This window comes from Vulpes lagopus, chromosome 10 (assembly GCF_018345385.1).
Source record: "Vulpes lagopus strain Blue_001 chromosome 10, ASM1834538v1, whole genome shotgun sequence".
Classification (NCBI taxonomy): Eukaryota; Metazoa; Chordata; class Mammalia; order Carnivora; family Canidae; genus Vulpes; species Vulpes lagopus.
In genome coordinates, this window is record NC_054833.1 from 94,477,837 (window position 1) to 94,505,146 (window position 27,310).

At 53.9% G+C, this 27,310-nt stretch overlaps 1 protein-coding gene across 1 annotated transcript; it reads left to right on the top strand.

Moving 5' to 3' along the window:
* The first annotated feature begins 9,199 nt into the window (after positions 1-9,199).
* Positions 9,200-26,378, top strand: MEAK7 (MTOR associated protein, eak-7 homolog). Its single transcript, XM_041772577.1, is given in 10 exon segments — positions 9,200-10,514; positions 12,827-12,862; positions 15,643-15,820; positions 17,106-17,336; positions 17,648-17,792; positions 20,041-20,466; positions 23,105-23,148; positions 23,150-23,224; positions 24,908-25,087; positions 25,553-26,378. Coding segments are annotated over 8 exon segments (1,368 nt in total). The 5' UTR covers positions 9,200-10,514; positions 12,827-12,862; positions 15,643-15,667; the 3' UTR covers positions 25,667-26,378.
* The last annotated feature ends 932 nt before the right edge of the window (positions 26,379-27,310 follow it).

Here is a 27,310-nt window from a genome sequence, read left to right on the forward strand (position 1 = left end):
CAAAAACTCACCCCTCCAAACCGGTCTCTGAATGCTGGTGTGTTTCGCGCTGCCGGCGCATCTTGTTTGGACTAGCCACCGTTCCCATGTCCCACTGCATTGGACATAGCTGCTGCCAGCTTTGCTCCTTCCCTCCAGCAGTGTCATGGGGGATGGGTTCCTGGACCCCTGGTCTGTCCCTCCCACCCACCAGGGGTCTAGGTAGACTAGTCCCTTATCTTGGATAAGTTGCTGCTACCCTCTGAGCCTCAGTTTGTCTTGTCTGCAGAATGGGATGAATAGTGGTACTTATCCTACTGGGTTGTTGAGATGCCAAGTGCTGGGCGCTTTGCACAGGCCTGGACCATGGTTCACTGGTGGTGACATTCCCCACCATTGCCCTATTTGAGATCCAAAATGGCATCTTCCTCTGGTCCCCCCCACCCCCATTTATAATACCCTACTGCCTCTCTCTGCTGGCCTTCCCCAAGTGACAAGTTCTTGTTTTAACTGCTGGGCAGGAAGTAGGATGACCTCTCTATGTATCTTTGACACCTAATTCCTGGTTGCCATAGATACACTGTCCCTTCCGGAAAGCTAGTGAGCATACTGCAGGCTTAGAGGCCAGCCCTTCTGCAAAAAATCCTTGCAAAGCCTCTTTTGAAACTTTGGACTTCCTTTATGAGCCCTGCCAGGCTCCCAGCTCACTGCTTTTCACCATATAAGGCAAACCCCTGTGCGGGTACAGGTGAGCCCGCTGTGACCCAGGCCTTGCTCAGCTCAGCTGCAAAGGCACTTCCAACGGAGCGCAGCGCGTATGCACAGATGATTTTAGCAACGAGGAGGTTTTGACACCTTTTATGGTTTTAGAGGAAGAAAGACTTGTGTACCACAAAGGCAGAAACACGGCTTTGGCTTCGTCGTGGTGAGAAATGGTGGGTTGTAAAACCAGGATGTAACTCACACCGGGGCTTTCACAGAACACTGAAGGGGCCTGTGTGTCCCTACGTTACCATCGTGTGGTGTTACCATCGCGTGGCGGGAGGCAGTCCTCCAAATCAACATGAGAATTTCAGCCAGGAGGGTTTTTTTTTTTTTTTGAATTTTATTTATTTATGATAGTCACACACAGAGAGAGAGAGAGGCAGAGGGAGAAGCAGGCTCCATGCACCAGGAGCCCGACGTGGGATTCGATCCCAGGTCTCCAGGATCACGCCCTGGGCCAAAGGCAGGCGCCAAACCGCTGCACCACCCAGGGATCCCCAGGAGGGTTTTAAATAAGCCCTCCACCACCCCTCCCCGGAGCCCCAGGACTCACCTGTGAGGTCTTTCATACTGTCCTGGAACCCCGATCTTCAGGGGACTTTACCTCTGCCTCCAATTCTTCATGCCAGCATCTGTGGGGGAGGTGGTACAGAAGGGCAGGCAGGTCTCTGGGAGGTGGAGCTTGCAGGGTAGGGAGGGGAGAAGATAGGGGTGCTTATATCTGGAGGAGTGGAAGGGCCCATGTAAAGGTTCTGAGCTGGGGAGTTTGCTCCCAGAGTGGGATGGCATGCGTGCAGGGAGATGTGGCCCAGGGTGTGGGGAGTCGTGGGGTCCGCTTGGGAGGTGGGACCCTTCGCTGAAGGGTTTTTAAGTAGGTGAGAGGTGTGACCAGACTTACTCGGCCAGGAGTGGGGATGCTGCTCACAGGACAGGGTCACAGCACCCCTTTGCCCTCTCACACAGCTGTTCTTGGGCTGTCTTCTCCTGCCTTCTCCTTTCTATGACCCCTTTGAAGATACTGATGAAGTTGTACATGGATAACTAGAGAGGCAGGAAAAGGCTAGAATGCCAGGTAATTGTCATATGTTCCTTTGAAAAACACTTGATTCCAAGAGCACAGTATGGAAGGAGGAAGAAGGAGAGATTGTACAATGGAGAAACCAGACGGACATGACCCTGGCCAGGTGACCAAGGTCAGCACCAACTGTGATAAGTCACTGTGATGGCATGTAACCTTGACAGGACGGATGACAAGGTGCTTCACATCTGGGCTCTTCATTCCTCCAAACCCACAACCCTAGTCTAATCCATGAGAAAAACAGCAGACGAATCCCAACAGAGGGGGAGCTTACAAACACCAGGCCAGCGTGCCTCCAACTGCCCAGGCCATAAAAACCAAGGAGAGTCTGAGAAACTGTCCCAGCTTGGAGAGCTCATGTAAGGAGGAATCAATATTGCTTCATGAATGGTGACAAATGTACCATACTAACGTAAGATGCTAATCATAGGGGCACTGGGAGCAGGGCACACAGGAATTCTTTGTATTATATTCTCAACAACCTTATAAATCTAACCTTTGTCTGCAATTTCTATTGCTTTAAAGATTTGTAAGTAATCTCTACCCTCAACGTGGAACTCAAACTTACAACCCCGAGATCAAGAGTCACATACATACCACCCTCCTGCCCCTGAAATTTTAAAAACCAGGACTGTCGCCACGTGTCTCGCCGTGATCCTGAGCGCCACCTCGTGGGCACATTGGAAACTGGGAAGAGCCTGTTTCCCGCCCTGCAGTGGCTCCTAATCCAGCGGGGGTGGGGAGTGGGGGGCGGGTCGTGGGGGCAGGGTGGGTGGGGAGGAGACAGAGCAAATACAGGACTCTTCCACCTGGGTGACTGTTTGCACCTTGGCCTTGGGCTAGAGACTGAGCTCATCTATCTCATTATCACTGGTCCGAGAGGGCCTTGCAGGTGCAATCATGCCATCACCTTTATTTCCTGCTGCCCCTTGAACCTGCTGATAGAGAGCCACCCTCTTGATCCCTGAGGAAAAGCACAGAACTTTCCCATGATTTTTTTTTTGGTGGGGCGGGCGTTCTTGAGAAATTAGGTCCCAGGTCAGCAGGTCAGTGAAATTGCAAGTGGTCTCAATTCGTTAATTAAAAATGTCCAGTCTTGGCTAATAAAGCTTGGACCTTGATTCTTTCTTTTCTTTCTTCTTTTCCTTCCATCCTCCTCCCTCCCTGACTTATTAGAGAGAGAGCACGCATGAGCAGGGGGCAAGGCAGACTGAGGGAGAGGGAGAAGCAGATTCCCTGTGGAGTGGGTAGCCCAATGACCTGAGCCAACCCTTCACTGACTGAGCCACCTAGGTGCCCCAAATAATTTCATTTTAGTGTTAGCATGTCCCATGCAACATTTGGGACTATACCAAGAAATTGTTCATCTGAAATTCAAATTGGAGCTCCTGTATCCCTGTCTGCTACATCTGGCAAGCCTGTTTCTGGTCCCTGCAGGCTCACAGCTGAAGGAGGGAGGAGAGATGATGGCAGGCAGAAATACTTCACTTGATTGACAACAGTGTGTTCGTTTCCCATTGCTGCTGGAACAAACTACACATTTAGTGGCTTAAGACTGTATTAACTTATTCTCTTACAGTTCAAGGGGGTTACACGTCTGAAATCAGGGTGCCAGCAGGGCTGTGTTCTTGCTGGAGGACCTAGAGGAGAATTTCTCCCCTGCCTCTCCCATCTTCTAGAAATCCTTCCTCCATCTTCAAGCCAGTAACACAGCCTCTTCCTTCCCTCTCTACCCCTCTTCCCTTCCACCAGCCTATCTCCTTGTCGGCTCTGACCCTCCTGCCTGCCTCTCAGAAGGACCTGTGATGACATCAGGTCCACCTGGATCATCCAGGATTATCCCCCCATTTCAAGATCCTTAACTAAATCACACCTGCAAAGTCCCTCCTGCCACATAAGGTCACCTCTTCACAGATTCTGAAGATCAGAACGTGGATGTTTCCAGCGGCTGTTATTCAGCCTCTCACTGTGGCAAGCTGGCTCCCGCCACCTGGGCCTGGCCTGCATGCACAGCTGATTTCGATCACATGGCCACGTCTGTGCATCCTGGGAGGCTTCCTTGCACCCTGCAACTCCTGACTGGGTGGTGCCTGTCCTTGGCTGGTGGCTCCTCCTCTGCTCTGGGCTGGCTGATGCCAGTACAGCCAGTCATTGCTGGGCCCTGGGGACAGTCTTTTTCACAGTGACCCCAGGAGGCTGTGCCCCCTTGGCATTCTGAATCCTGTCCTAGATCCCACACCTCTAATGAAAAGCTGGGTGGCAGGGTGGTCCCTCTCAGGAGCAAACCCTCTTTTGCTGCCCCTACACCTCTGATAATGCACGTGTGATGTGGACATGGGCTGGAGCTCTTGAAGAGGCCGCCACCCCCACTGACTCTGAGGTGAGAGGCTGGCTCTTTACTTACTCCTGGGGAAATGGCCTCAGTGCCCCCAACAAGCCCCTTCCACCCCAGGTCTCCCCTCATCTCCGTGGCCTTTAAGACCCTCCTTCAGGGATTAACTCTCCCTTGAGTGGAGATGTGACTTGGGAGAGAATGTCGTGCAAAGGCATAGAGCAGTGGGAGGATCACCTGGTGGGGTCGGAGGAGATGGTGAGTAGGTGAACGATCCCAAGAGAAAGCTGAAACATGGATGGGACTGACCAGATGATCGGGGGTCCTAGCCATGCAGGCCAACCTCCCGGAACAGATGAGCTGCGCTTGCTGGGTCCATGATGAGCTGTGGTGCAGGAGAGGAGGTAGTCACCTTGGGAGGGGACTCCCCAGGCCAAGGACGTTCTCGCCAACACTCACAGAAGGGTCATGGAACTGCCATCAATGCAGTTTGTCGCTGTTGATGTTGACTGCACCACTGCAGGGTTAACCCCCCTCCCACTTCTATCCTGTCCCCTTTGGAAGGAAGTCCTGGTGCACTGCCCACAAAAGGACTGGGGAGTTGGGCTCCGCCTCCTTGACTTGGGAGCATCTGTGTAAATTATTGGGGTTGTGGAAGGGGAGATTCACCTCTTCTACATTTATTATTTAGTCAATCATATATGTACATGTTTTATTAACTTTCCAAATTCCTTCATGACACAGTAGCTCCACAGACAGGGAAAGCCTACGTTTGACAAAGATTGATACAAATGTCCTTACGTAGTACATTTCAGAAACTGAGAAACTGTTCATGCCTTTGTGTGTTTGGGTTTCATTCCAAAGGTTTTTAGGCTGCTCTGTCACTGAGAATTGTTAATCACAAAAACTCCAAGTGGTCATGCAGAATGAGCTCATCAAAGTGGCCCCAATGTCCGTTCCTGGTCTTTGAGATCACTATGTTTCTAATGTTTACTTCCAATCCACTTTTTTTTTCTTTTCTTTAAGATTTTTATTTATTTATGAGAGAGAGGGAGGCAGAGACATAGAGTGAGAAGCAGGCTCCCTGTGTGGAATCCAATGCTGGACTTGATTCCAGGACATGAGCCAAAGGCAGATGCTCAATCACTGAGCCACCCAGGTGCCTCTCAAATCTACTCTTTTAACCCAAAAATGTACTGCAGGAGGGGCTGAAGACCCAAGCCACCTGAGTTTGGAAAATTCTGAACATTTCAAACCTCCCCTTGAGACAAAGGCCTGCTGTGGAGTCCCTGTGTGCTGGAGGCCAGAAGTACGACCGGGAGTTCTCCCCTCCCTCCCACCAAAAAACCTGGTTTTTAAAGGGTATGTAATACAGTTGTGCAAATTTGAAGCTTACATAAATATTAAAACACAACAGTAAGCATACTAACCTGTAAACCCAATCGGGCTGGCTGCCTGCTTTAGTTTGGCCAGTGAGCTACAAATGATTTTCACACTTTAAATTGTTGGGGGGAAAAAACATTGGCAGAAGATTATTATTTTATGGCACATGAAAATCACGTGAAATTCAAATTTCAGGGCATCTGGGTGGCTCAGTGGTTGAGCGTCTGCCTTCAGCTCAGGGCGTGATCCCAGAGTCCTGGGATTGAGTCACACATTGTGCTCCTTGCTGGGAGCCTGTGTCTCTGCCTCTCTCTGTCTCTCACAAATACATTTTTAAAAATCTAAAAAAAAAAAAAAAGAAAAAAATTCACATTTCAGCGTCCTTCATGAACGTTCTAGTGGTACACAGCCATGTTCAATTGTTTGTATAGTGTCTGTGGCAGTTTTTGTGCAAAGACAGCACAATCTAGCAGTTGTGAGAGAGACTGAATGGCTTGAAAAATCTAAAATATTTACTATCTGGCCTTTCACAGAATAAGCCAGCCAACCCCTAGGTTCGGGCTTAGACAAGTGAAAGCCTTTTTCGTGGAGTTATATTACTGATGTGGCTTGGGCTCACCGGCTCGTGGTGAGGGAAAGCAGGCTGACTGTGGGCAGTGCCCAGTGGTTTCCCGCAGCCACAGCCAGGGCAGGGGGTGGTGGCACTGTCCCAGGTGCAGGGAGAGTCCCCGGGCTATAGAGATTGGAATGCTATCAAACCAACAATGTCGGTCTGCATTTTATCCACCTGAGCCAGCATGGGTGCATAAGTACAGGGGGACCCAATCTCTCCACCATCTCGGCTGCAGAGAGCAGAAACCTAACTTGAATGAGCTGGAGAGCTGGGATTGTTCACTGGTGTCATTGGTCTGCACGACATTGGGTTGGTTGGGCTTTGGGACACTGGACTCTCATGGATTTGCTTCTCCTGGCATTCAATAGGCCTTGGTGCTCAGACCAATTTTGCCACAAGGAACCATGCCTTACAGCATGTCATCAGCCAGGTGCAGCCCTCAGGCATGGCCAGTGGAGGGAAGGAATGCCTATGTCTGGGTTTAGAGTTGAAACATGGCCAGGAAGCATCTGACTGGTAGGGAGGGTGGAGTTAAGGGTTGGCAGAAAGAGTTTGGAAAGGCGACAGACCTTTGACTCAAGATAGGGAAATGTTCAGATGGCCTTTGGGTTCTTTTTAAGCCTAGACATTCCTGTAGATTTCTTTCGCTCCCATCTGTTTCCCCATGATTGCCTCTCAATGTGTTTTTTTTCTCCTTGACAAGTCCCAAACCTCTCTGATACAGCACCCCCCCCCCACCCCGCCAGCCCCTCCCTTCAATGTAATCCTCATCCCCCAACTCCCATTCATTCAGCAAGTGCTTGTGATGATGAAGCAGGGGATGCTGAGAGCCTGTCGCTCACTGCTGTGTCCCACTGCCTGGCATGTAGGAGCTGTTCATTGTGCCTCTATAAACTGGAAAGACAGGCACTGCCCTTGTCCTTTTGGACCTTAGGTCCCACCAGCCTAAGACCACCTAGTCTAGCAAAGCAGATTTGTTTATCCACTGCACCAGGAACCCTGAGCAGTTCACCTGACAAAGGTAAAGAGTGAGCTTTCATAGGATTTTGTGGAAGGTAGGATTTGGGTGAATTGTGAGAGAAGCAGTGTTTCCACAGGCTTGGTGCAAAGCAGGGCCATGTGGGCCTGCCTGAAACCAGGATCAGGTCAGGGCTGCAAAGTGGACCAGCTCCCATTCCCTTGGGAACCACAGAGCTATTCTGGAGCTCTGCACACGGGTTGGAAATCCAGGCTCTTCTCTGGCAAAGGTGGCTTAAATTCTCTAGGCGGGAGCAGGATGTTTCATTCGTAATGATGGAATTTCAAAAAGCAAAGTTGTTGCTAATCTATGATTTTGGAGTTTAAAGTTGTTTTTGAGTAAAACATTCATTACTCAAAGGGATCATTGTGATATTTTACAGGTGCAGCCATGTGTCCCTGAGAAAGAACATTTCCTGTGAACTTTAGGAAGAGTAAAAACTTTCAGCTGGTTTTCTATGTGTCTGTTCCTGGGGCCTGATGAATGGGCCAGCGGATCCTGGAATACCCACTCTCAGTCTAGGGGCAGGATGGGTATTTGTACATTAAGTGCTCCATTGGCTCCAGTGGGAGGAGAGGGGGAAGGGATGGGCTGGAGGAGGCAAAGAGGCGGGGAAGGAGGCTGTTGCTGCAGTCTGGCCTGAGAGGGGGCTCCAGGACTTGGAGGGAAGGGGTGGATGCAGAAGCTGTCTTGGAAGTAAAACAGAACCTGGGGACAGAGGGAAGAGGAGGCAGGGGAGGTGCTGACGTGCACTAAGGCAGGAACTAAGAGGAGCAGTTTTGGAGGGAAGAGGCTGTTTGGTTTCTGCTGGGGTGAAGTTCAGGTGCAGCCACGCAGAGATGCTGGATAAGCAAACATATGGGGTCAAAGTGCAGGCCAGAGGCCCAGCGGGGAGTGCAGGCTTGGGGGTTCAGCGCAGTGGACAGGTGGAATACAAGTCACAGGAAGGCTGTTCTCTCAGGGAGGCATGCGTGGCCCTGGGAGAGCAGCGGGAGGAAGGCCCGAGAGCCTGGGTGAAAACCACCTGGGAGAGGGGAGGAGAGAAGCCAAGGACTGGTGAGCGCGAAGCCCAGAAAGCGGGGTTTTAATAAGGAGGCCGATGGAGGCCGATGCCCGCTGTGAACCTGCACAGGAGGCTGAAAGTGCCAGCTGGACTTAGGTGCCTGGGACTAGGTTTCAGGGGTTTGGGGAATTAATGAACAAGTGGGTCAACAGTCTGGAAACATTTGGGATTGAAGGGGGTGGGGGTCAGGCTGGAACAGACACGGGCACGTTTAAGTGCTGCTGGGAAGGAAGACTCCGAGAATGCAGGCAGAGGGCCTGGTTCCCTGGGGCAGGAGCACAAACTCCAGGGGAGGAGGCTGCATCTTCTCCAGGTGCAAGGGGCTTCTGCCCCAAACCGGAGGTACAGGCCGCCTGCGTCCGGCTCCGCAGCAGCGTCCCACAGCGGCTTACCCGCCTCTTCCCTCACTGCCTCCACGGGGCCCGCTCTCCACCCCCGCTCGGACTCCCCCTCCCTCTCCAGGTGCTCCCCGCGGGCCCGGCCCGAACCTGCAGCTTCTCTCTACCCCAGCGCGGCTTCCGGCGCTGCCCCAGCGGCTCCCGCCGGCGTCCCGCCCCGCCCAGGTGCTGCTGCGGGCCCCGCCCCGCCCCGCCCGCCTGCTGGCCCCGCCCCCGCATGTGGCCCCGCCCCCGTTCCCGCCCCGCCTGCGGGCCCCGCCCCGCTCCCGCCCACGCCCCATCCCCCACTGGCCCCGCCCCCGTTCCCGCCCCCGCCTGCGGGCCCCCCCACTCCCGCCCCCGCCCGTGGCCCCGCCCCCGCCCCGCCTGTGGCCCCGCCCCCGTTCCCGCCCCGGCTGCGTCGGCCCCGCCCCCGGCCCCGCCCCCGCCGGCGTCTAGGGCTCGGCCCCCTCAGCTTCTGCGTCCGCTATTGGGGCAGACGGCTGCCCGTCAGTGCCGTCACCTGGCAACGGGGCGGGCTGCTCCGGGAAAATCCACGCCGGCATCCGGACAGGCAGGTTCCGGTGGGTGCTGGGTGCTGGGTGCTGGGTGCTGGGGCCTGGGGCCTGGGTGCTGGGGCCTGGGTGCTGGGTGCTGGGGCCTGGGTGCTGGGTGCTGGGTGCTGGGGCCTGGGGCTGCGGCTGCGGCGGGCTGAGCACGCCCGGCGGCCCAGAGGTAGCATCCGAGCGGGGAAGGCGGGTGGGCGCGGTGGCCCGGACCCGGAGAGCACGGAGAGCTCGGTGCCGAGTGGGCCTGGGCCCTGCCCCGCCTCTGGGCCCCAGGGCGGGCGACGTGGGACTCTGGGGGAAGGCGGTTGCGAGGGAGGCAGGGAGGGGTCCGCAGACGCAGCCCGCGTCCCCTCCTTTCGCGTGGTCGAGGCCAGAGGGTCCCCAGGTGGCGGCCCGGCCCGCCCGGGGGAGGAGCAGCGAGGCCTGCAGACCCGGGGAGAGCTGCGGCGCCCCGCGGGAGCAGGGGGGGCCGCGCCGGCCTGTGTTGGGGGCGTCTTGGGTTGACTGCGCGAGGCAGGCCTTGCCCAGGAGAGCGGAGCAGGTGGCTGACTCGGCACCCCGGGGAGAGCCCTAGAAGCCGTCCAGGGCCCGCGCCCCTGCGGACGAGCCGGTGGGCTCCCTGGAGGAGGGGACGCCGGCCCAGGGCAGGAGCAGGACGGTCCAGCACCTTGCAGCGAGCAGGGACTGTGCAACCTGAAGGCAGGCCCACGCCCGAGGACCCTTGGCAGAGGGGCTTCTGGTGCCGGGATGTCACCAGGGCTTCGCGTCCAGATGAGGCGGCCGGACTCTCCCCAGGAAGGGGGCGCTGAGGGCCAGGTGCTGCCACGACAGCGGCCCCTGGCAGGATGGAGTTGGGTGTCTGCTGGTTGGAGGGGAGGGCACCCCGAGGTCGAGGTCGGCAGGCCCTGAGGACGGGGCTGTCCCAGGCCGCCAGCCAGAACCGCGGCCGCGCTCTGCAGCAGGACCGCCCCTGGCTCTGCCCCAGCCCTGAGGGGCCTCCCTGCTTCCCTCCTTCCTGGGCAGGGATTCAGACTTGCCTTGCTTGCGTCTGTCTCCAACCCGGGACCGACCCCAGAAAGCAGAATTAAATGCCCTAATTAACCCGACTTAATCTCTTCTGCTTCATTGTCCAGAAGTTGGAAAAGGCTTAGCGAACTCGGGTCTGCGCATCTTTGCTCACGCCGTAACCTCAGAGCCCAGCGCCCCTGTGCCGAGAAGCAAGCATTGAGGATCATCTGTGTGCTTCGGTGCCACCGGCCCTTGAGCTCTGCCCCACTGCCACACACCCCAGAAACCCAATTTGTCACCTTCAGCCCTACTTACCTATTTGGGGCCAGGTAATTTGTTGGGGAAGGGGCTGTCCTCTGCAGTGTAGGATATTCAGCACTCCCGCTTTCTGCCCACTAGATGCCAGCATCAAATGCCAGATGTGCCCTGGTGGAAGAAAATGACCCCCAGTTGAGAACCACTGGCATAAGCAATCTTAAAGTCGCATTGGGGTGTGGCCTCTTGAAGGAGAACTTGGTATACGTAACCTCCAGAGGGCTGAGGCCAGCGTCGGGATGTTTTGTGCACAGCTTGCCAAGAAAACAAGCTGTCCTACGTAGGGAGGTACACCTGGGATGGTAGCCTGGGACAGAGAGTTCACGAAGTTGTATTTAGGGAAGAGTAGGGATGCAGCCAAGGCCTTCATTTCTTCCCCAGAGTTGATTAGAGGGATTTCTGGCAGGATCCCAGTGATGGAGGCTCAAATGGTGGTGGTGGTGGAGACACACACACACACACACACACACACACCTGGCACCATTGCCATCCTTCATCCTGCCCTGCCGGGCTCTTGCAAATGATGTGGGGCTGTCCTTGTGACTGTTTGCAGCTATGTCCCCTCCGCAGCGCTCTGCAGACCCCAAGAACAGAGATTCAGGGGGCAGGGCCTGTCTCAGAGGCTGCTGCCCTCCCCACCCCCGTGACTCCAGGCCTGTGGCTCCTGCTCGAGGCTGCTGCTCACCCTTCTCCTTCCTACTCAAGAAACCTATGTTGCCATGTGCCCCATTCCTGGGCCATGCCCAGGGTCTCTTCCTGGCATTGCCTCTGTGCCCACCCTGGTCTGCCCCTCGCCTGTCCTCTGAGTTGGCAGCTGGCCCTGCCCTGTTCCTTCCTCACAGTGATCGGCCCCAGGAGGGCTGGCCAGGCTGCTGTGTCCTGCTGCTGTGTTTTCAGACAACACTGGAGGAACCAGCTCTAGTGGGTGGGAGGAGGAGGTGGGGGTGGCTGGGTGGGGATAGCTGAGGGGAGTCTCTGGTTCCCCTCTGCACACCAGACCTCGCCTCAGGGATCTTGCTTTGCACCCCTGCCCTTCTGTGCATGCCGCCCCTCACTTCCTGGGTGAGCCACCCGTGGGTGCCTGAAGACCCACCTGAAATGTGTCCCTTGGGATGTGTTCGACTCCTGACTCCGGTGTTCTCACCTGGATCCCTCCTGACTCCTGCCTTGTCTGTCTCTCCCCTTGTCGGACAGACGGACCGTTCTGCTGGTGGGCACCTGCCTGAGGCTTCTGTGTCTGCTGGCTCCCTGTGATGGGGCCTGGCCCTGGGGACGCTGAGTTGCTTATTGCAAGAATAAGGCAGAAGGGCCAGCGTGTGGGAGGGGGCAGGCTTGGTGGTCCCTGAGCGGCACAACCCCTGCGTGCAGTGTTCCCTCCTCTGGGATGTGGAAACTTCTGTAGGAGGGGATTTAAATGTTGGTGGCCTTTTAGCTCCCAGTGTCCCCCTTAGAGAGGCTGTCATCACCCTGGTGGAGCAATTCCTTGGTTTTGAGCAGGGAGGAAGCTTTCTCAGGATTTGGGGATTTGGGAGGCAAGGCAATCAGAATGTTGAAGAGAGGTCAAAGGCGGCATTGGCTGGACACCCCGCCTGTGCTGCTGGCTCTCCTGGTGGCTTCTGGGCTTGTTTCCTCCTCAAGGTGGGATGGTTCGGCACATGGAAGTGCATGTGTGGAGGCCCTGCTGTGGCTTGGGCCTGCTGGGCCATGGGATACAGAGATGAGGGCATCCTGGAGCCTGTCCCTGGGTAGGGGATGGGTCTTGGTGGTAGATCAAGTGGCACTGTCCAAGGGGCCTGAGTGCCATGGGGGTTGAGAGCCGGTCTGTTGGGGGAGCACTTAGGCCTCTCTCAGGACCTGGGCCAGGCTGGCCTCCTGGAATTTGCACACCGGAGCCCATGAGGCAGTGGGAGAATGGGTCAGTTTTCCTGACAGGCTGGCCAGGGACACCACAGGCTTTGGACAGATGTGTTATCGAGCCTGCAAGCACTGGCTTGCCCAGGTGCTGGGCAGGTGGTTTTAAGACACAGTCTCTGTGACTTTCAGATTTAAGCAGGCAAGAAAGCCAGCCTGGAGAGGTGAGTGGAGCTGGAGAGGAGGGGCCCGTGCTCTACTTCAGTTAAGGCAACCGTCAGTCCTAGGAAAGTCAGGAATATCGAGTAGTCTTAGAACCCAAAGGCTGAGTAGGGTGGTGGGGTGCGGAGGTGGAAAGTGAGGGCCTCTGAGCCAGAGAGGGGACTAAAGTCTGATGCCCCGAGTGGACCACATGCCTCCAAGAGTCAAGTTCTGACATGAAGCTGGGCTGACATCTCAATCCTTCCCCTCCCAGGTGCTGGCAAGACCTTCATCGCTTCCAGCCGTTTAGGTAAGTCATGGGCCTGGTCAGGTCACACACCTTCGGGTTTTCCAGAAGTGCAAAAGTTGATGATCCTTGGCAGGAAGAACCTTATCTGAGAATGAAATAATAGAATCATTAGGGTGCAGTTTTATACATCTACCATTTTCAGGGCTTGGACAGAATAACAAGATTAGGGGCACGGGGAGCGTTGTATGACAAGCTTTTCAGTGACTTGACAAATTAACACAGATTCTGAGAGTCTTGAATCTCCCTGGTGGGGGTGGGGAAATAGGAATCTAAATACTTTTAGCTAAAGTCGTCAGTGATTAACCAGCAACACATGGGAAGCTGTGACAGGACAAAACAAAAGCAAGACCATGCCGCAGTATAGACCAAGGTCAGGTCTTGTGCAGGCTCGGGGGGCAAGGGGGCCTCCTGGTAGATGTGAACATGCGGGGCTCCTCCCAGTGATAACTTAGCTCCTCTGTTCTTTGTGCTTCTGCGAGAAAAGTGATGCACACACCCAGTCACCGAGGGGTACCCAGCCCAGTCCAGACTGAGCTCCCCTCGTGGGAGCCTTCTAAGAAGGCAGGCCTCAGCCCCAGTGCCCGAGCCTCCTTGCGCAGCAGCTAAGAGGGCAGCCCTGAGCCCTGAGCCCTGCGCCCTGCGCCCAGCCCTGCTGCTCTCCAGCTGGCGGGCATGGACATCTCCCGTGCGGCTTCTCTGGGTATGGCTCTGGCACACTCAGTGCTGACAGCACGGCCTCGCGGTCCGTAGAACATACCCTGTTCACAGCTACGTCGGTGACAATAGTAGCTGCTTGTCCCTTTGCTTTGCACTCTGCTGTTCTCCTTCCGAATCAGTGGGTATAAAAAATCAGGTAACAATGGCTTGGGTCCTACACCATCAGCTGTTTGCTTGGTTGGGCCGTGCCCCTTGGGGGACCAGGCACCAGCTGGTGTGGCCCCGTCTGTTTCAGAGACGAGGAGAGCCTCCCGCAGGCTGGCCCTTGAGCCCAGGGCTGGAGGTTCTCCTTGCTGCTGAGAAACTCGAGGAGTGGAAGCATTTGGATCAGGTGGCTGTGAGGGGCAGCCCCAAACCAGGCTGTGTGAGCCCCCCTCCAGCTGTCTTTGCAAGTGCACCGCGGTCCCTCTTTGAGTCCCCACCGGAGTCTTCCTGTGCGGGGTAGATGGGCCCCCCTGCCAGGAGGGCTGGAATAAAAAAAGATAGAGAAGTAATAGTAGCATCGAGGAGGGTGTGGAGAAATTGGAACCCTCCTGCTTTGCTGCTGGGAATGGAAAATGGAAAACTGTTTGGCTCCTCACGAATTAGGTATCCGATTACCATATGACCCAGCAACTCGGTTCCCGGGTATGTACCCCGCAGTGGGAAAGCAGGGACTTGACGAAGTGTAGGTACACCGTTTGTAGCAGCCCTACTCATAATACCCAGTAGGGAGAGACAGCCCAACTTCCAACAGCAGATGAATGGTAAACCCAGTGCGGTCTGCCATTTACCAGTTTCCTGCAGCCCCATGGAGTACTGACGTGCCACAGCGTGGATGGGCCTCGAAGACCGGACACTGAGGGAAAGAGACCAGACCCACAAGCCCACAGATTGTGTTGTTCTGTGTATACAGAATGTCCAGAACAGGGACACCCATGGACACTGCACATTGGTGGCGGCCAGGGGCTGGGCGAGGGGACAGGGAGACCACTAATAGGGACGAGGTTTCCTTGGGGGTGACGAGGATGTTTTGGAACCTGGTAGAGGTGGGGGTTGCACAGTACCGTGAATGCGCTAAATGCTGCTGAGTGGTTCATTTAAAGTGGCTAGTTTCATGGTAAGGGAATCTCTCTTCAGTAAGAGGAAGGAAGAAAAATCCGAACCGTGCCCCGTTTCCCTTTGGGGTTTTGATCAGCCAGGTCTTGGGAGGCCTGGGATGGCCTGCCCTCCCCTTCCCTGTGCCCTGCCCTGACCTGGTGGGAGGATGCACCCTCCTGGGCGGTGGGAGAAAGTGCTAGTCTCTCCAGCAGTTTCACCGATGTCAGCTTCTAGGTGAAGTCTAAGGACTTCCAGAAGGAACAAGTCATAGCACTTGGCTTCTTAAGAGGTTTCTTTTTCGTCTCTGACTGTGCTTTTCTGTTTGACTCCCGGATCTGACTGCACTTGACCCTTTTCTGTAATGAGGTCTGTAACGATGGACAAGGCCCCCGGGTGCCCGTCTCTGTTACTGTCCTTTCAGGGTCACAGGCACGGTCTCAGCCCTTTGCTTTGACTGACTCCATTGGAGGGCATGATGATGCCTATTTTATGCAGGCGGACGTGGCGGCGCAGAGTTTCCGTAGCCTGCCCCAGCCCGCACAGCTGGCCGGGGGCAGAGCCAGGGTCCCAGGAAAGAACTTGTGCAGTCACATGTTTGCTTTGTGGGTCGTATTTTCAAGGTGTCGATTTTATTCCAACATGTGTGATCATCCAGCCTTATAGACTTTTTTCAAGTGAGGTTTTGAAAATAGGAGTATTTAGATTAACATACTGATTTTTCTACTTTTTAGTTACATTACGGTAGGAACTGTGTTTTCAAATAAGTCCAGACTGCTTGGCAGGCATGAGCATGCCCAGGGAGACCCGAGGTTGGGGGCTGGTTTTCCCACGGGATTTGCATCAGCTCCATGACTTAGCTCTGGTGAGTTCGGGTGGCCTTTTGCAGCTAAGTCAATATGGATCAACTGACCCTGTATAATTAGCAACATTTATTCTTCTATGACGACTGCATTTTGACCTCTCTAACTTGGTGTCCTTCGCAGAGAATTGTGCCGGATACGAGGAGGGATGGGGAACGTCAGAAGCCAGTTGGGGCAGAAGTTCTGTTCCCAGTTTCTCCCTGAGGAGCAGGCCGAGATTGATAGACTGTTTGATGCTCTGTCATCGGAGAAGCACAGCTCAGACACCTCGCCCCGATCCTTCTCTTTGAAGGCGCTAAAGGCAAGATCAACAGGTGGCAGCTAGTGTGCGGTGCTGGGCTGGTGCTGGACACCGTGGCCCCAGGCCTGAAGCGGCTCTGTGTCGATGTCTGTCACGCATACGGCAGCACCTCGCAGCTCATTCTCTGTACAGGGCCCATGGTCTGCCTTTTCTGCTTCGCAGGCTGCGGGATCTGTTGCAGTGGTTCGGCCTTTGTAGTACGGTGTTTTGGGGGACACTTCTAACTTGAGATCAACCAAGGGGGCCAGCCCTGCATGTCCCATCTCTTAAACCTTGGTCCCCTGATTTCCCTCCGAGATCGGGAGATAGGCAGCCTTAGCGGGGTTCCTGGGTCTGGTCACCACAGTCTCAAGTGTACCTTGCCTTTAGATAAATTTGTGTTTGATGCCTAGAATTTTTATGGTACTCCTTTTTTTTTTTTTTTTTTTAAGATTTTATTTATTCATGAGAGACACAAAGAGGCAGAGACACATGCAGAGGGAGAAGCTCCCTGCGGGGAGCCCAATGTGGGGCTCATCCCAGGACCCCAGGATCAGGACCTGAGCTGAAGGCAGATGCTCAACCGCTGAGCCACCCAGGCAGCCCTAGATTTAAATTTTATTTTTATATTTTTAAAAAAATTTATTTATTCATGATAGAGAAAGAGAGAGAGAGAGAGAGAGGCAGAGACACAGGCAGAGGAGAAGTAGGCTCCATGCCAGGAGCCCGACGCAGGACTCGATCCCGGGACTCCAGGATTGCGCCCTGGGCCAAAGGCAGGCGCTAAACCGCTGAGCCACCCAGGGATCCCCTAGATTTAAAATTTAAATAAAGCTTAAGTAAAAATACATATTAAACACAAAGACCTTGTAAGAAGAGCTGGCTCCTCTCTAGAGAAGCTCTGCACAGACATCTGTTCCACATGTTAATAAATTCGGACAGGCACGTGGCAGCTGTTAGTCTAGAATGAAGAAAGCATAAGCAGAGTGAAGAGCCAGCAGCGGCCAGAGACAGGAATGATGTCACCAGTTTGGGGTGGGGGGCTGCAAGGTTTGGAGGGTAGGATGGAAGAGTCTGATGGCCAAGATGAGCCACAAGCCGAGACACGTCAGGCCTGTGTGTTTTTTGGGTGGTGTGATGCCCTTGGGTGGAGGGGAGGGGATACATCTGGGGTGTAGGAAGGTTGAGTGCCGGGGGAAGCATCCGGGAGCGGCAGTGCTCTGTCTTGGTCCCTGGTCCTTTCCCTACAATCTTACCACATGTAGCTCAACCCTGTCCAGCCTTCTCTCCCACTTGTCCCCAACAGAGCCACATTGGGGAAGCTCTTCCCCTGGAGATGGTCACCAGACTGTATGATGGCATGCGGAGGGTCAACCTGATGGGGAAGGCAAAGGGGCCCAGCGAGAGTGTCTCCCGCGAGCAGTTCACAATGTCCATGTCCCACTTGTTGAAGGGAAACTCTGAGGAGAAGAGTCTTATGATCCTGAAAATGATTTCTGCCACAGAAGGTCCTGTGAAAGCAAGAGAAATCCAGAAGGTAGAGTGGCCACGGGGCCCTTTGCAGCCATGCCACGCAGCCTTGGTGTGCTGGGGGAGGTGGGAAGCAGCTAGTGGAGGTGCATGGAGATGCCCCCTTGGGGTCCCTAGACCACTGGTGAGGTCAGGACTCCTGGACAGAGGCCTTGGCGAAAATAGAGCTTGAACACCCACCTAAGTAGTGTCATCTCTAAGCATGTTGTGGCCCGTTGGTCAGCATTGAAAAGATAAAGCCCCCTTCCCTGTGTTGATAGGATGTAGGTCATGAGTCGAAGTAGAAATGTCACTAATGGGAAAATTGTGGTCCTGCAGTTTACAGAGGATCTGGTTGGCTCTGTGGTGCATGTGCTCAACTACAGACAGGAACTGAGAGGCTGGACCCCGAAGACAGGCCTGGGTCCCCCACCCAGGGTGCAAGTGCTAGCTGCCCAGCTCTTCTCCGAGATGGACCTTCGAGGCAAGTGCCCCGTGTGCTCGCCCACTGAGACCTTGACGCGTAGACTGCTACCACGTGGTCTTGGGCACTGTGAGCTTATAGTGAAGTTTCGAGATCCGTAAACATGAGTCCTCCAAATTTGTTGTGGATTATCTAGTTGGTTGGCCATGAAACATGCCTCAGAGTAAATTGAAAAGGACTGAAATCGTACAATGTTCTTCAACCACAGCAGAAAGAAATTATAAATCTGTAACAAGAGGCATTTGGGAAATTCACAAAGATGCAGAAATTAACGTAATCATTCCGAGTGTCCCGGGTAATCCTGATTCTGCAAGGTCGGTAGTGATGTCCCCACTTTCATTTCTGATCTTAGGCATTGGAGGCCTTTTATTTTCTTGATCAGTCTAAGCTGAAGGTCTATGAGCTTTCGGTGGATGTTTTCAGAGAGTTAACTCGATACGGTTGTTTTTCTCGGTTACTTCCTTCCTCTCCACCCTAGTCTTCTTTCTTCCTGGTTGCTTCACATTTAGTCTGGTCTACTTTCTCTAGTTTCCTAAGGTTGGAGGGTCGGTCATCGATTTGAGATCCCTCTTCTTTTTCTATATAGGGATTTACGGCTCTACGGTTCCCTCTAACCACTGCTTTAGTTGAACCCTGTAAGTTTTGTTGTGTCGCGTCTATGTGTTCATCCCTCTCAGTATTTTCTAACTTGTGATTCCTCCTTTGGTCTCTTGGTTCCTTAGATGCGTGTTACTCGGCTTCTCCGTGCTTGTGAATTTCCCAAACCACCGCCTGTTGTTGATTTATAATTGCTTTTCACTGTGTTTGAAGAACATACTTTGTATGACTTCAGTCCTTTTAAATTTACCGAGGCGTGCTTTATGCACCAGTGTGTGGTCTGTTCCAGTCACTGTTCATGTGCCTTTGAGAATAATGTGTATTCTGCTATCATTGGATGAGAAAGCATATATGTTGGCATTTATGTGGGACTTAAAAATACCTATGGTGAATCTCTTTGCAAAGTAGATTTGTTTTATAAAAGCATTATTTAATTGTAAAGCTTGATTTTAAATCTTATTTTGTTATATTTGACTTATTTGAGAGAGAGATAGCAAGAGAGAGCACGAGCGAGGAATGGAGGGAGAAGCAGGCTCCCTGAGAGCAGGAAGCCTGACTCAGGGCTCGATCCCAGGACCCCGAGAGCATGATCTGAGCCAAAGGCAGATGTTTAACCAACTGAACCACCCGAGTGCCCCTGTAAAGCTGGATTTTAAAATCCAGTTGGAAAAGAGGTCCTATGTCAAAAATCAAGTGATAAATTTGGAACTTGGTAGGAGAATAACATAATATACGTAAAAATATCAGTAGTCGGCCTTCTGGTATTACCATCCTGTCACCTCCTTTCTTGGTGGGTAAGAGATAGAAAACAGGACTATAAGAGGGGGTCAAGCACAATTCATAGTTAATGAACACTTTTTTCCCCAGATAAACAGTGGCAGTGGGGGGTGATTAATAAGTTACCAGGCACTACTCTGACTTGCCTGGAGAATGTCACACTTCTAGGTCCTTTTGAAATGGCGGTGTTGGGTGGAAGTCCTGGAAGGGTGGTTTTGGTGTGGCTCTCAGGAACACCTGCTTAAGGCTTCAGGGCCGGGCCTACGGGTGAGGCCTGGCTGTCTCCTGGGCCTCTGCACTGCAGCTTGCAGAGGAGACAAAAGATAGATGTGGACATTGAGTTGTTGACATCCGTGCAAGCACCAATGCAAGCCACATGTGAAACTTTAAATATTGAAAAGAGTAAAAAGAAGGGTGTGTGGGTGGCTCAGTCAGTGAAGCATCTGCTTTTGGCTCAGGTCATGATCCCTGAGTTGTGGGATCGAGTCCCAGGTTGGGCTCCCTGCTCAGCAAGGAGTCAGCTTCTCCCTCTTCGTCTGCTTCTCCTCCTGCTTGTGCTCTCTCTTTCTCTCTCAAATAAATAAATACAATTTAAAACAAAAGTAAAAAGAAACAAGGGGAATTACCTATAATACATCCAAAGCATACTTCAGTATCAGTAATCAATACAAAAAGTGATTGAGCTCTTACACCTATTTTTTCACACCAAAACTTTGAAATTGGGTGTCTGTTTGATAGTTGCACAGCTCTTCAGACCAGCCACATGTCAAGTTCTTAGGACCTCGCGTGGCTCACATGTTGGACGGCACAGGTGTGGGTCAATGGATGTCAGGTGATGCAGTGGCCAAACCGATTGTGTTTGTTCCTCCCCCAGGTGGTGAGAAGCTTCCGGGGCCTCAGCAGCTGGACTGTGAGTGTGACCTAGCCATGGTCGAGGCCTGGGTGTTCAGGGTCCCCCATGTAGCCACGTTTCTGAGTGTGGTCATCCACAGAGGCTTTCTCCTGCGCTTGCCCCTTGATCTGGCCACGCTGGTCCCTGAGCGTCACGTTGACCAGGAGAGGGTGTTTGAGAGTGTCCTGGACATCCTGTCGGTCATCTATATCAACTCCCACCTGCCTAGGGAGCAGCGGCACCGCTGGCGTCTGCTCTTCTCGTCCAAGCTCCACGGGCACAGCTTCACCCAGCTCTGTGGGCACATCACCCAGCAGGGCCCGTGCATCGTGCTGGTTGAGGACCATGATGGCCATGTGTTTGGTGGGTTTGCATCCTGTTCCTGGGAGGTCAAGCCTCAGTTTCAAGGTGAGACTTGGTCCCCAAAACCACATGTGGTAGCACGGTGCTCATTAAGAGTTTGGCCTGTGGCTGCTGCCTGGGAACCCCTGAGCCGACCCAGGGCGCAGTGTCCAGAGGCTTTCTTCCACCTCTTCGGGGTGCTCTCCTGGACACAGTCGGGAGGACAGGAGGAGGACATGCTGCTTTGTGTGGTCTAGTGCATTGGGGGTTTCTTTGTTGATTCTGGCAACAGAGGAAGGCACACAGGACAGGTTTCCTGACCCTGGATGTCAGGTGAGGAGGCAGCAGCTCGGCATTAGGCATTATTTTAAACCGTAGTGGGTCCAGGCCACAGGGGAGGCTGGGCTGTGGGTGCTTCAGCCGCTCCTGTCCGATGGATGTCTCTCATCATGGGCCGCCCCGTCATTCCTGGACAGCCTGTTTCCTACAAGTGCGTCTGCTTTGCTGTGTCTGCTTTCCCTTCTGCCCTGGTTTTCCAGACCTGTGATTTTTTTTGCAATTCAAATACTCGTCGGGTGACTTTCAATGCACTGGATGAAAGTCTTTGAAGCAAATTCTTCCCCTTCCTTAAAGAAATGTGCCCTGATGAACATTTTTAAAGGATTGTTTATCTCCTGGGCAGTGGGCTGTTCTCTCCAGAGATGCATCTGCCTTCCCAGGGTCTGATGTCCCCGCATGTGCCTTGGGTGTGGCTCTGGCTCCCCAAGCCTGGTCCTCAGTGGGTCTCCCCACCTGTGAGATGGGGGCATTTCCCAGAGGCTCCGAGAGACCCGATGTACCTCTGCCCTCGTGCCCAGGAGCCAAGTGGTTAATCCTCTAACTGGCTTTGTTCCTAGATGTGACAGACCGATGCCATGTGCTCCTCAGGAATAGGGACTGCGAGTCTGAACCAGAGGGTCCTCTGTTCCGTCCCCACATCTCTCCACACAGTTCCCACTGGTGTTGCTGTGGGGCCCTCCTTATCAGCCTCCTGGTTTGCATCTCGCCTCCAGTCCATTCACCACATCCCACATGTGTGACATTGTGCCCTTCTCCTGAGACCCGTGAATGCTGTCCGCTGGAGGTGCGCCTCCTATCTCTGGCCTCATGACCCACACCTGTCGCTTGGTGCTCCATGCTCAATCTCCCCAGGCTACCTGCAGGCTGTGCCCCCCTCATTCTCAGACTTGGCACATGCTACTCTTCTCTCCCCCCTGACCTGTTTGCATGACCAGCTCCTTTTTAGGACTCATCCCAATGTCACCTCCTCCAGGAAGCCTTCCTAAACACAGGAGGGCTGTGTGCACTCTGAGTGTACTCTGTCATTCTGCACACCTATGCACACCTTCCCTCTCCTAGGCAAGCTCCTGGAGGCTGTGTCCAGGTGCAGAGGTAACATTACTAGGGAGATTTTAGTAGCAGCAGGGTGGCCATCTGCCTAGGTTGCATGAAAGGAATCATGAGCTGAATCTCTGAGATCCTGTTGTTTCTAGGATTTGGTTTTCTCTAAGACTTCAGAATGTTCTAGATCTTTAATCCAGTTGCTGCTACTCTAGCCCTTCCCCACTGTGTCTGCCACCCACATGTCAGCGACTTCCTAGGAGGACCTGCAGGACTCAGGCTACAGTCTCACTCGTGGCCGTGATTTATTACAGCAAGAGGACATAAAACAAGATCAGCAGAGGGACAGGTGCCAGTTTCCAGAGCCCTCTCCCGGGGGTCACACAGGACACACTCAATTCCCCAGCAGTGTTATCTACCAGTGATGCTCGTTAGGGACTCAGCACCCAGGGTTTTCCTGGGGGCTGGTTATGAGAGCACCCTCTGCCTCATATGCACATTCCAGAGTCCCGGGATGGAAGCAGATGCTCTGCATCAACCATGTCGTTTGTACAAACCGTGTCAGGACAGGGAGCCCCTCTTACCAGTGCTGAGAGTGGGGGACCCTCCCCGAATCCAAGGTCCCAGACGCCTGCCCAGGGAGCTTCTTTGGGGCCGAGTCTCAGCCCTGCTGGGTTAACTTGCTTCTGCAGCCCCCCTCCTTGTCACAGGGCCTGGGGGAATGAATGAGGCATCCTCCCCCAGCCCGTTCAAGGCTTTGGGGGAGGATGAGCCGCTGTTTGCACGGTTGGAGGCTCTGCACATGGGTACACATCTGAGAGTTGTCCTAACAGGCGCGTGGCCGCCTCTCCCAGCTCTCTGGTATTCGCTGCAGGCCGGCTCTGTGGGCTTAATAGTATATTAAGAAGCAGTATTAGTCTCCCCGAAGGTCAGTGGAAAACCACCATTGGCAGGTTTTCAGACTGGAGCCCATGCGGTCCTGAGACACGAGAGCGGAATCCCAGCAGAGGGCAGCCTCGCATCACAGATGCGGCCAATATTCAGCCCTCCGTGGTTCCTGTCCTTTTGTTCTGGTTTGTTCTGGAAGCCATCCTAACCTTGCAGACTTGACGGGGAGTCCCTTCCTTTCTGCTTAGGTTTCTGCAGCCGCAGTGGAAAGACCCACGGCTTCGGGCTGAGCAGACATTCTCTAGAGCGCCGGGCAAGGGGCCCAGGTCCCGGGAATTGTGCCAACTGGTGCTGTGTGGGAAGGCAGCTCGGGCACGCTGCCGCTGGCTGGCGGGCATCGTTGATGCGTGCTTGTCCGCACTCTGGTCACTTTCAGGCGATGACACTTGCTTCCTGTTCTCCATCTCCCCCTGCATGGCCTGTGTACACGTCCACGGGTTACAACGACCACTACATGTACCTGAATCACAGGCAGCAGACCATCCCGAACGGACTGGTAAGAACCCAGGGAGACCAGGGGCCGCCCCTCCTTTGTGGTGTCCTTCCCACAACGGGGTCCATCCTGACACGCCCGGCCTGGCACTTGGCCTGTACGTGGGGGGAGCTGTAGGCCCTTGGCTTTGTGCCTGGGCCATTCACTTCCATCTGCCTGGGTCTCCGTGCCGTGGCCAGTGACAGCTGGGACAGAATTTTCTACTGCAAGGTCAGCTCTGCTGACACATGTCCATGGTTTGGGTGCAGATGGTGGATTCGGCCACTTTTCTTGTGGCCTTTGTGACTGGAGCCCAGATTTGGGCTCCCCAGGCCCATCAGGAGTTGTCAGTGGGTGACTCACAGGACTGGGGCTCCCGTCAGGGTGGGTGCACCTCCCACCTACTCTTTCTGCAGCCTGGAGACTTAGCCATGGGAGGAAGATGGTGGGGAGGGGTGCTGGGATGGATGCTCCCGCCTGTGCCCCACCCACACCTGTGAGCCGGCTTTGTGCGGGTGAGAAGTGGGTCTCCTGCCAGCACCCTAGCCTGTTCCTTTTCTCTGCTGCTTAGCACAAAGTGCCTTTTGGGAAATTCCAGCTCTGTGCTTGTAGAGCAAGGCCCAGGAAGGCTGGTCCACCTTGTCAGGGTGGAGGGGACCCCAGTGCTCCTTCCCAGGCTTACTCTAGGCTCCTGCGGGGCCATCTGAAGGGCCCCAGACACCTCCCAGAAAAGGCAGTTGGGTGGCCTCAGGAATATAGTCCCCAGTAGGTCCTCAGGAATCGCCAGTCATCAGCCTGAGGGAGAAGTAGCCCTGAGAGTCAGCATTTCTGCTCTGGTCTCTTGCTCAGCCTCTGTCCCCATCCTGCCAGGGGCCCGAGAAGGCAGCGGTGGAGGTGGCATTGGGGAAGGTCATCGGGAGGCTGAACAGTGGTTCTGTCTCGCTGGCCTCAGCCTAGTGTGACAGGTGGTGGAGACATTGGGTGTGAGTCGCCCCCGGGTCTGCTCCCTGTTTCTTGTGCCTGCGGGGTCAGCCTGGGCTGAGTAAGACAAGTACCCTTGTGTGGGGGGAGAGGGGGGAGTGGGGCGGATACAGGTTTTTAGGGTCAGGATCGGTGCTGACCTCTCCCCTCTTAGTTTAATGGTTTGAATCTCTAGGCCCTGGTCTGAATTCAATTCAATTCTTCTCTCTTCTCTTCTCTTCTCTTCTCTTCTCTTCTCTTCTCTTCTCTTCTCTTCTTCTCTTCTCTTCTCTTGGTTTTATTTATTCATGAGAGACACAGAGAGAGGCAGAGACATAGGCAGAAGGAAAGCAGGCTCTTCACAGGGAGCCCAATGTGGGACTCGATCCCAGGACTCTGGGATCATGCTCTGAGCCAAAGGCAGACACTCAACCACTGAACCACCCAGGCATCCCTGAATCCTTTTTTTTCTGTTCTCTGCTGTCATGTGTGCTCCCGGCCAGTGTAGCCTCAGGAGAAGGAGCCATGGGGTGGGCATCTGGACACCTCAGTGATTTATTTTAGTAGCTTGAGGCGGGATGTTTACATTGCAGCCTTCTGTATGTTTCCAGTTTTTTTTTTTTTTTTAAATCGAAAGAAAACCGCATCCACCTCTTAGCGGCCCTCCTGCCAGTCTGGTTCCGGAGGCTGATGCGGGCTCTGAGTGGCGTCAGAGACTGAGGAGATGCCGTGCTCTTCCCCCCACAGGGCATGGGAGGCCAGCATAATTACTTTGGGCTGTGGATCGATGTGGATTTCGGGAAAGGACACAGCAAGGCCAAGCCCAAGTGTACCACGTACAGTAGCCCTCAGCTGTCAGCCCAGGAGAACTTCAGGTTCGAGAAGATGGAGGTGTGGGGAGTGGGGGACGCCCCGGTGTTGCAGCAGGTGAGTTGGGGGGCACGGCTCCGCTGTCTCCATGCTCCCCCTTTACTCTTCCATCTGGACGTAGCTTATCCTAAGTCTGGTCCCAGCAGCTGATGCTGGACAGAGATGCTGCTGGCTACGCAGTGGGGCTGGGAGTCCTGTCGGGGTCTGTGGGGTTTAGTAAAGCAGGGCTCTGCCCTAGGTGGGAACCTGGCAGGTGAGTGGCCCATCTACAAGATGAGGAAGGTCTGGGGTTCCTCCTAGTTCCGAGGTTCTGCAGTGAGCTATTCTTGGACCCTCTGCACCTTATGACCTCCCAATGACAGCACCCGGGGGGGCAAGGGGCACCTCAGTGAGAGTGCCAGAGCCCCCAGTGTGTTTTCCTCATGACGACAGGAGGACATTGATTCTACCATCATGAGCTTGAAACCAGCATGACATCCCTGTCACTGGGCAGATGCTCACCGCGGTTCCCTTCTTCCCAAGGCCAAGAGCAGCAGGAGTGTCCTGGACAAGAATCCTGAGGCCCAGATCCTGCTGGAGGCCAGTGGGCGGAGTCGCCACAGCGAAGGGCTCCGGGACGTCCCGGATAGTGAATGAGGAGGTCTCCCTGAGCTTGGGCCTCCCGAGAGCTGGCCCCTGGCCCCCTGGATGGAGCAGCCTGCGGACCCCTCCCCATCTCACGTGTTCAACCTAGGACTATACTGGTCACATCCAGGTGGTTCTGGATGTGCTGCATCGGAACACAGTAAAATTGCTTTGATGCTGTATATGGATTTGTGGGCGCATCTCCCAGAAATCCTGTCAGTTAGCAACTTAATCCTTGTATTCTGTTCATTTCTCATCAGTGAAATCCGAAGACACGGATGCTTGAGACCTCTGCTGGAGCTAGCGTCTGATGGACAAGCGCATTCCTGCCATGCAGGAGAGGGCTCTGCTGGGGGGGCGGGTCACCTGGACCCCGCTCAAGCCACTGCAGTTAAAAAAAAAAAAAGTGCCTCGATGTCCCGTTCCAACTGGTAAAGGGCAGAGGCACTGGGATGTGAGTCTCTGTGCTTTTGGGAGCAGCTTCCTATGACGTGGCATTTCTAGGTTTATGTAAAAGCCTAAACTGTATTAATAGGAGGAATAGCTGAAGGCTTTGCAGAGAACAGGTGTCCCGGTGGCGGGGGTCCTCTATAGGTGTTTGTAATTAGGTTCCACATTTGCCTTTCTCAGCTGCTTTGAAATGAGTCCGTGCCATGATCTACAGAGGCTCCAGGTGGTTCTGTTGTTAATTTAAATGTGGGTAAATCGGAAGCCTTGATACGTCCTGTGGTGTGGATTAGTGGTGAGTAATTTGACAGTACTGGCCTGGGTTCCTGACCCTGGCGCCACCTCCTCAGTGTCGCCCTCTGGCCAGGTGGCCCCCCATAGTGCTGAGGGGTGATTTGACAGCAGAGACTCCCTTTAAACCAACTCGAGTGATCTGAGTGTGCTGACGATGACCTGGGTGGGTGTTCAAGGCTGGGCCGGAAGAAGCTAACCCCTCCATGAGAAGTCCCTCCTTCGCAGTTGGAGCTGTGGGTTCATCTCTAAGACGTACACCTCCCTTCTGGGGTCTTTCGCTATAAACTTTGACCTTCTGCAGATCTGAGGACAATGCAGCCTTTTATTATAGAACTTGCCTGATCACGAGCCATAGTAAACCTAGCTGCTTGCATCTTGCAGGTACTGTATTTTCTCCCAGGAAGCTCCTCAAACTTGGCTCTTAGCGGCATCCTGAGCAGAAGGCCTTGCAGTTAGCTTTCTTTTTTTTTTTTTAATAAATTAATTTTTATTGGTGTTCAATTTACCAACATACAGAAAAACACCCAGTGCTCATCCCAAGTGTCCCCCTCAGTGCCCGTCACCCATTCCCCCCACCCCCTGCCCTCCTCCCCTTCCACCACCCCTAGTTCATTTCCCAGAGTTAGGAGTCTTTATGTTCTGTCTCCCTTCCTGATATTTCCCACACATTTCTTCTCCCTTCCTTTATATTCCCTTTCACTATTATTTATATTCCCCAAATGAATGAGGACATACACTGTCCTTCTCCGATTGACTTACTTCACTCAGCATAATACCCTCCAGTTCCATCCATGTTGAAGCAAATGGTGGGTATTTGTCATTTCTAATGGCTGAAGAATATTCCATTGTATACATAAACCACATCTTCTTTATCCATTCATCTTTTTCGATGGACACCGAGGCTCCTTCCACAGT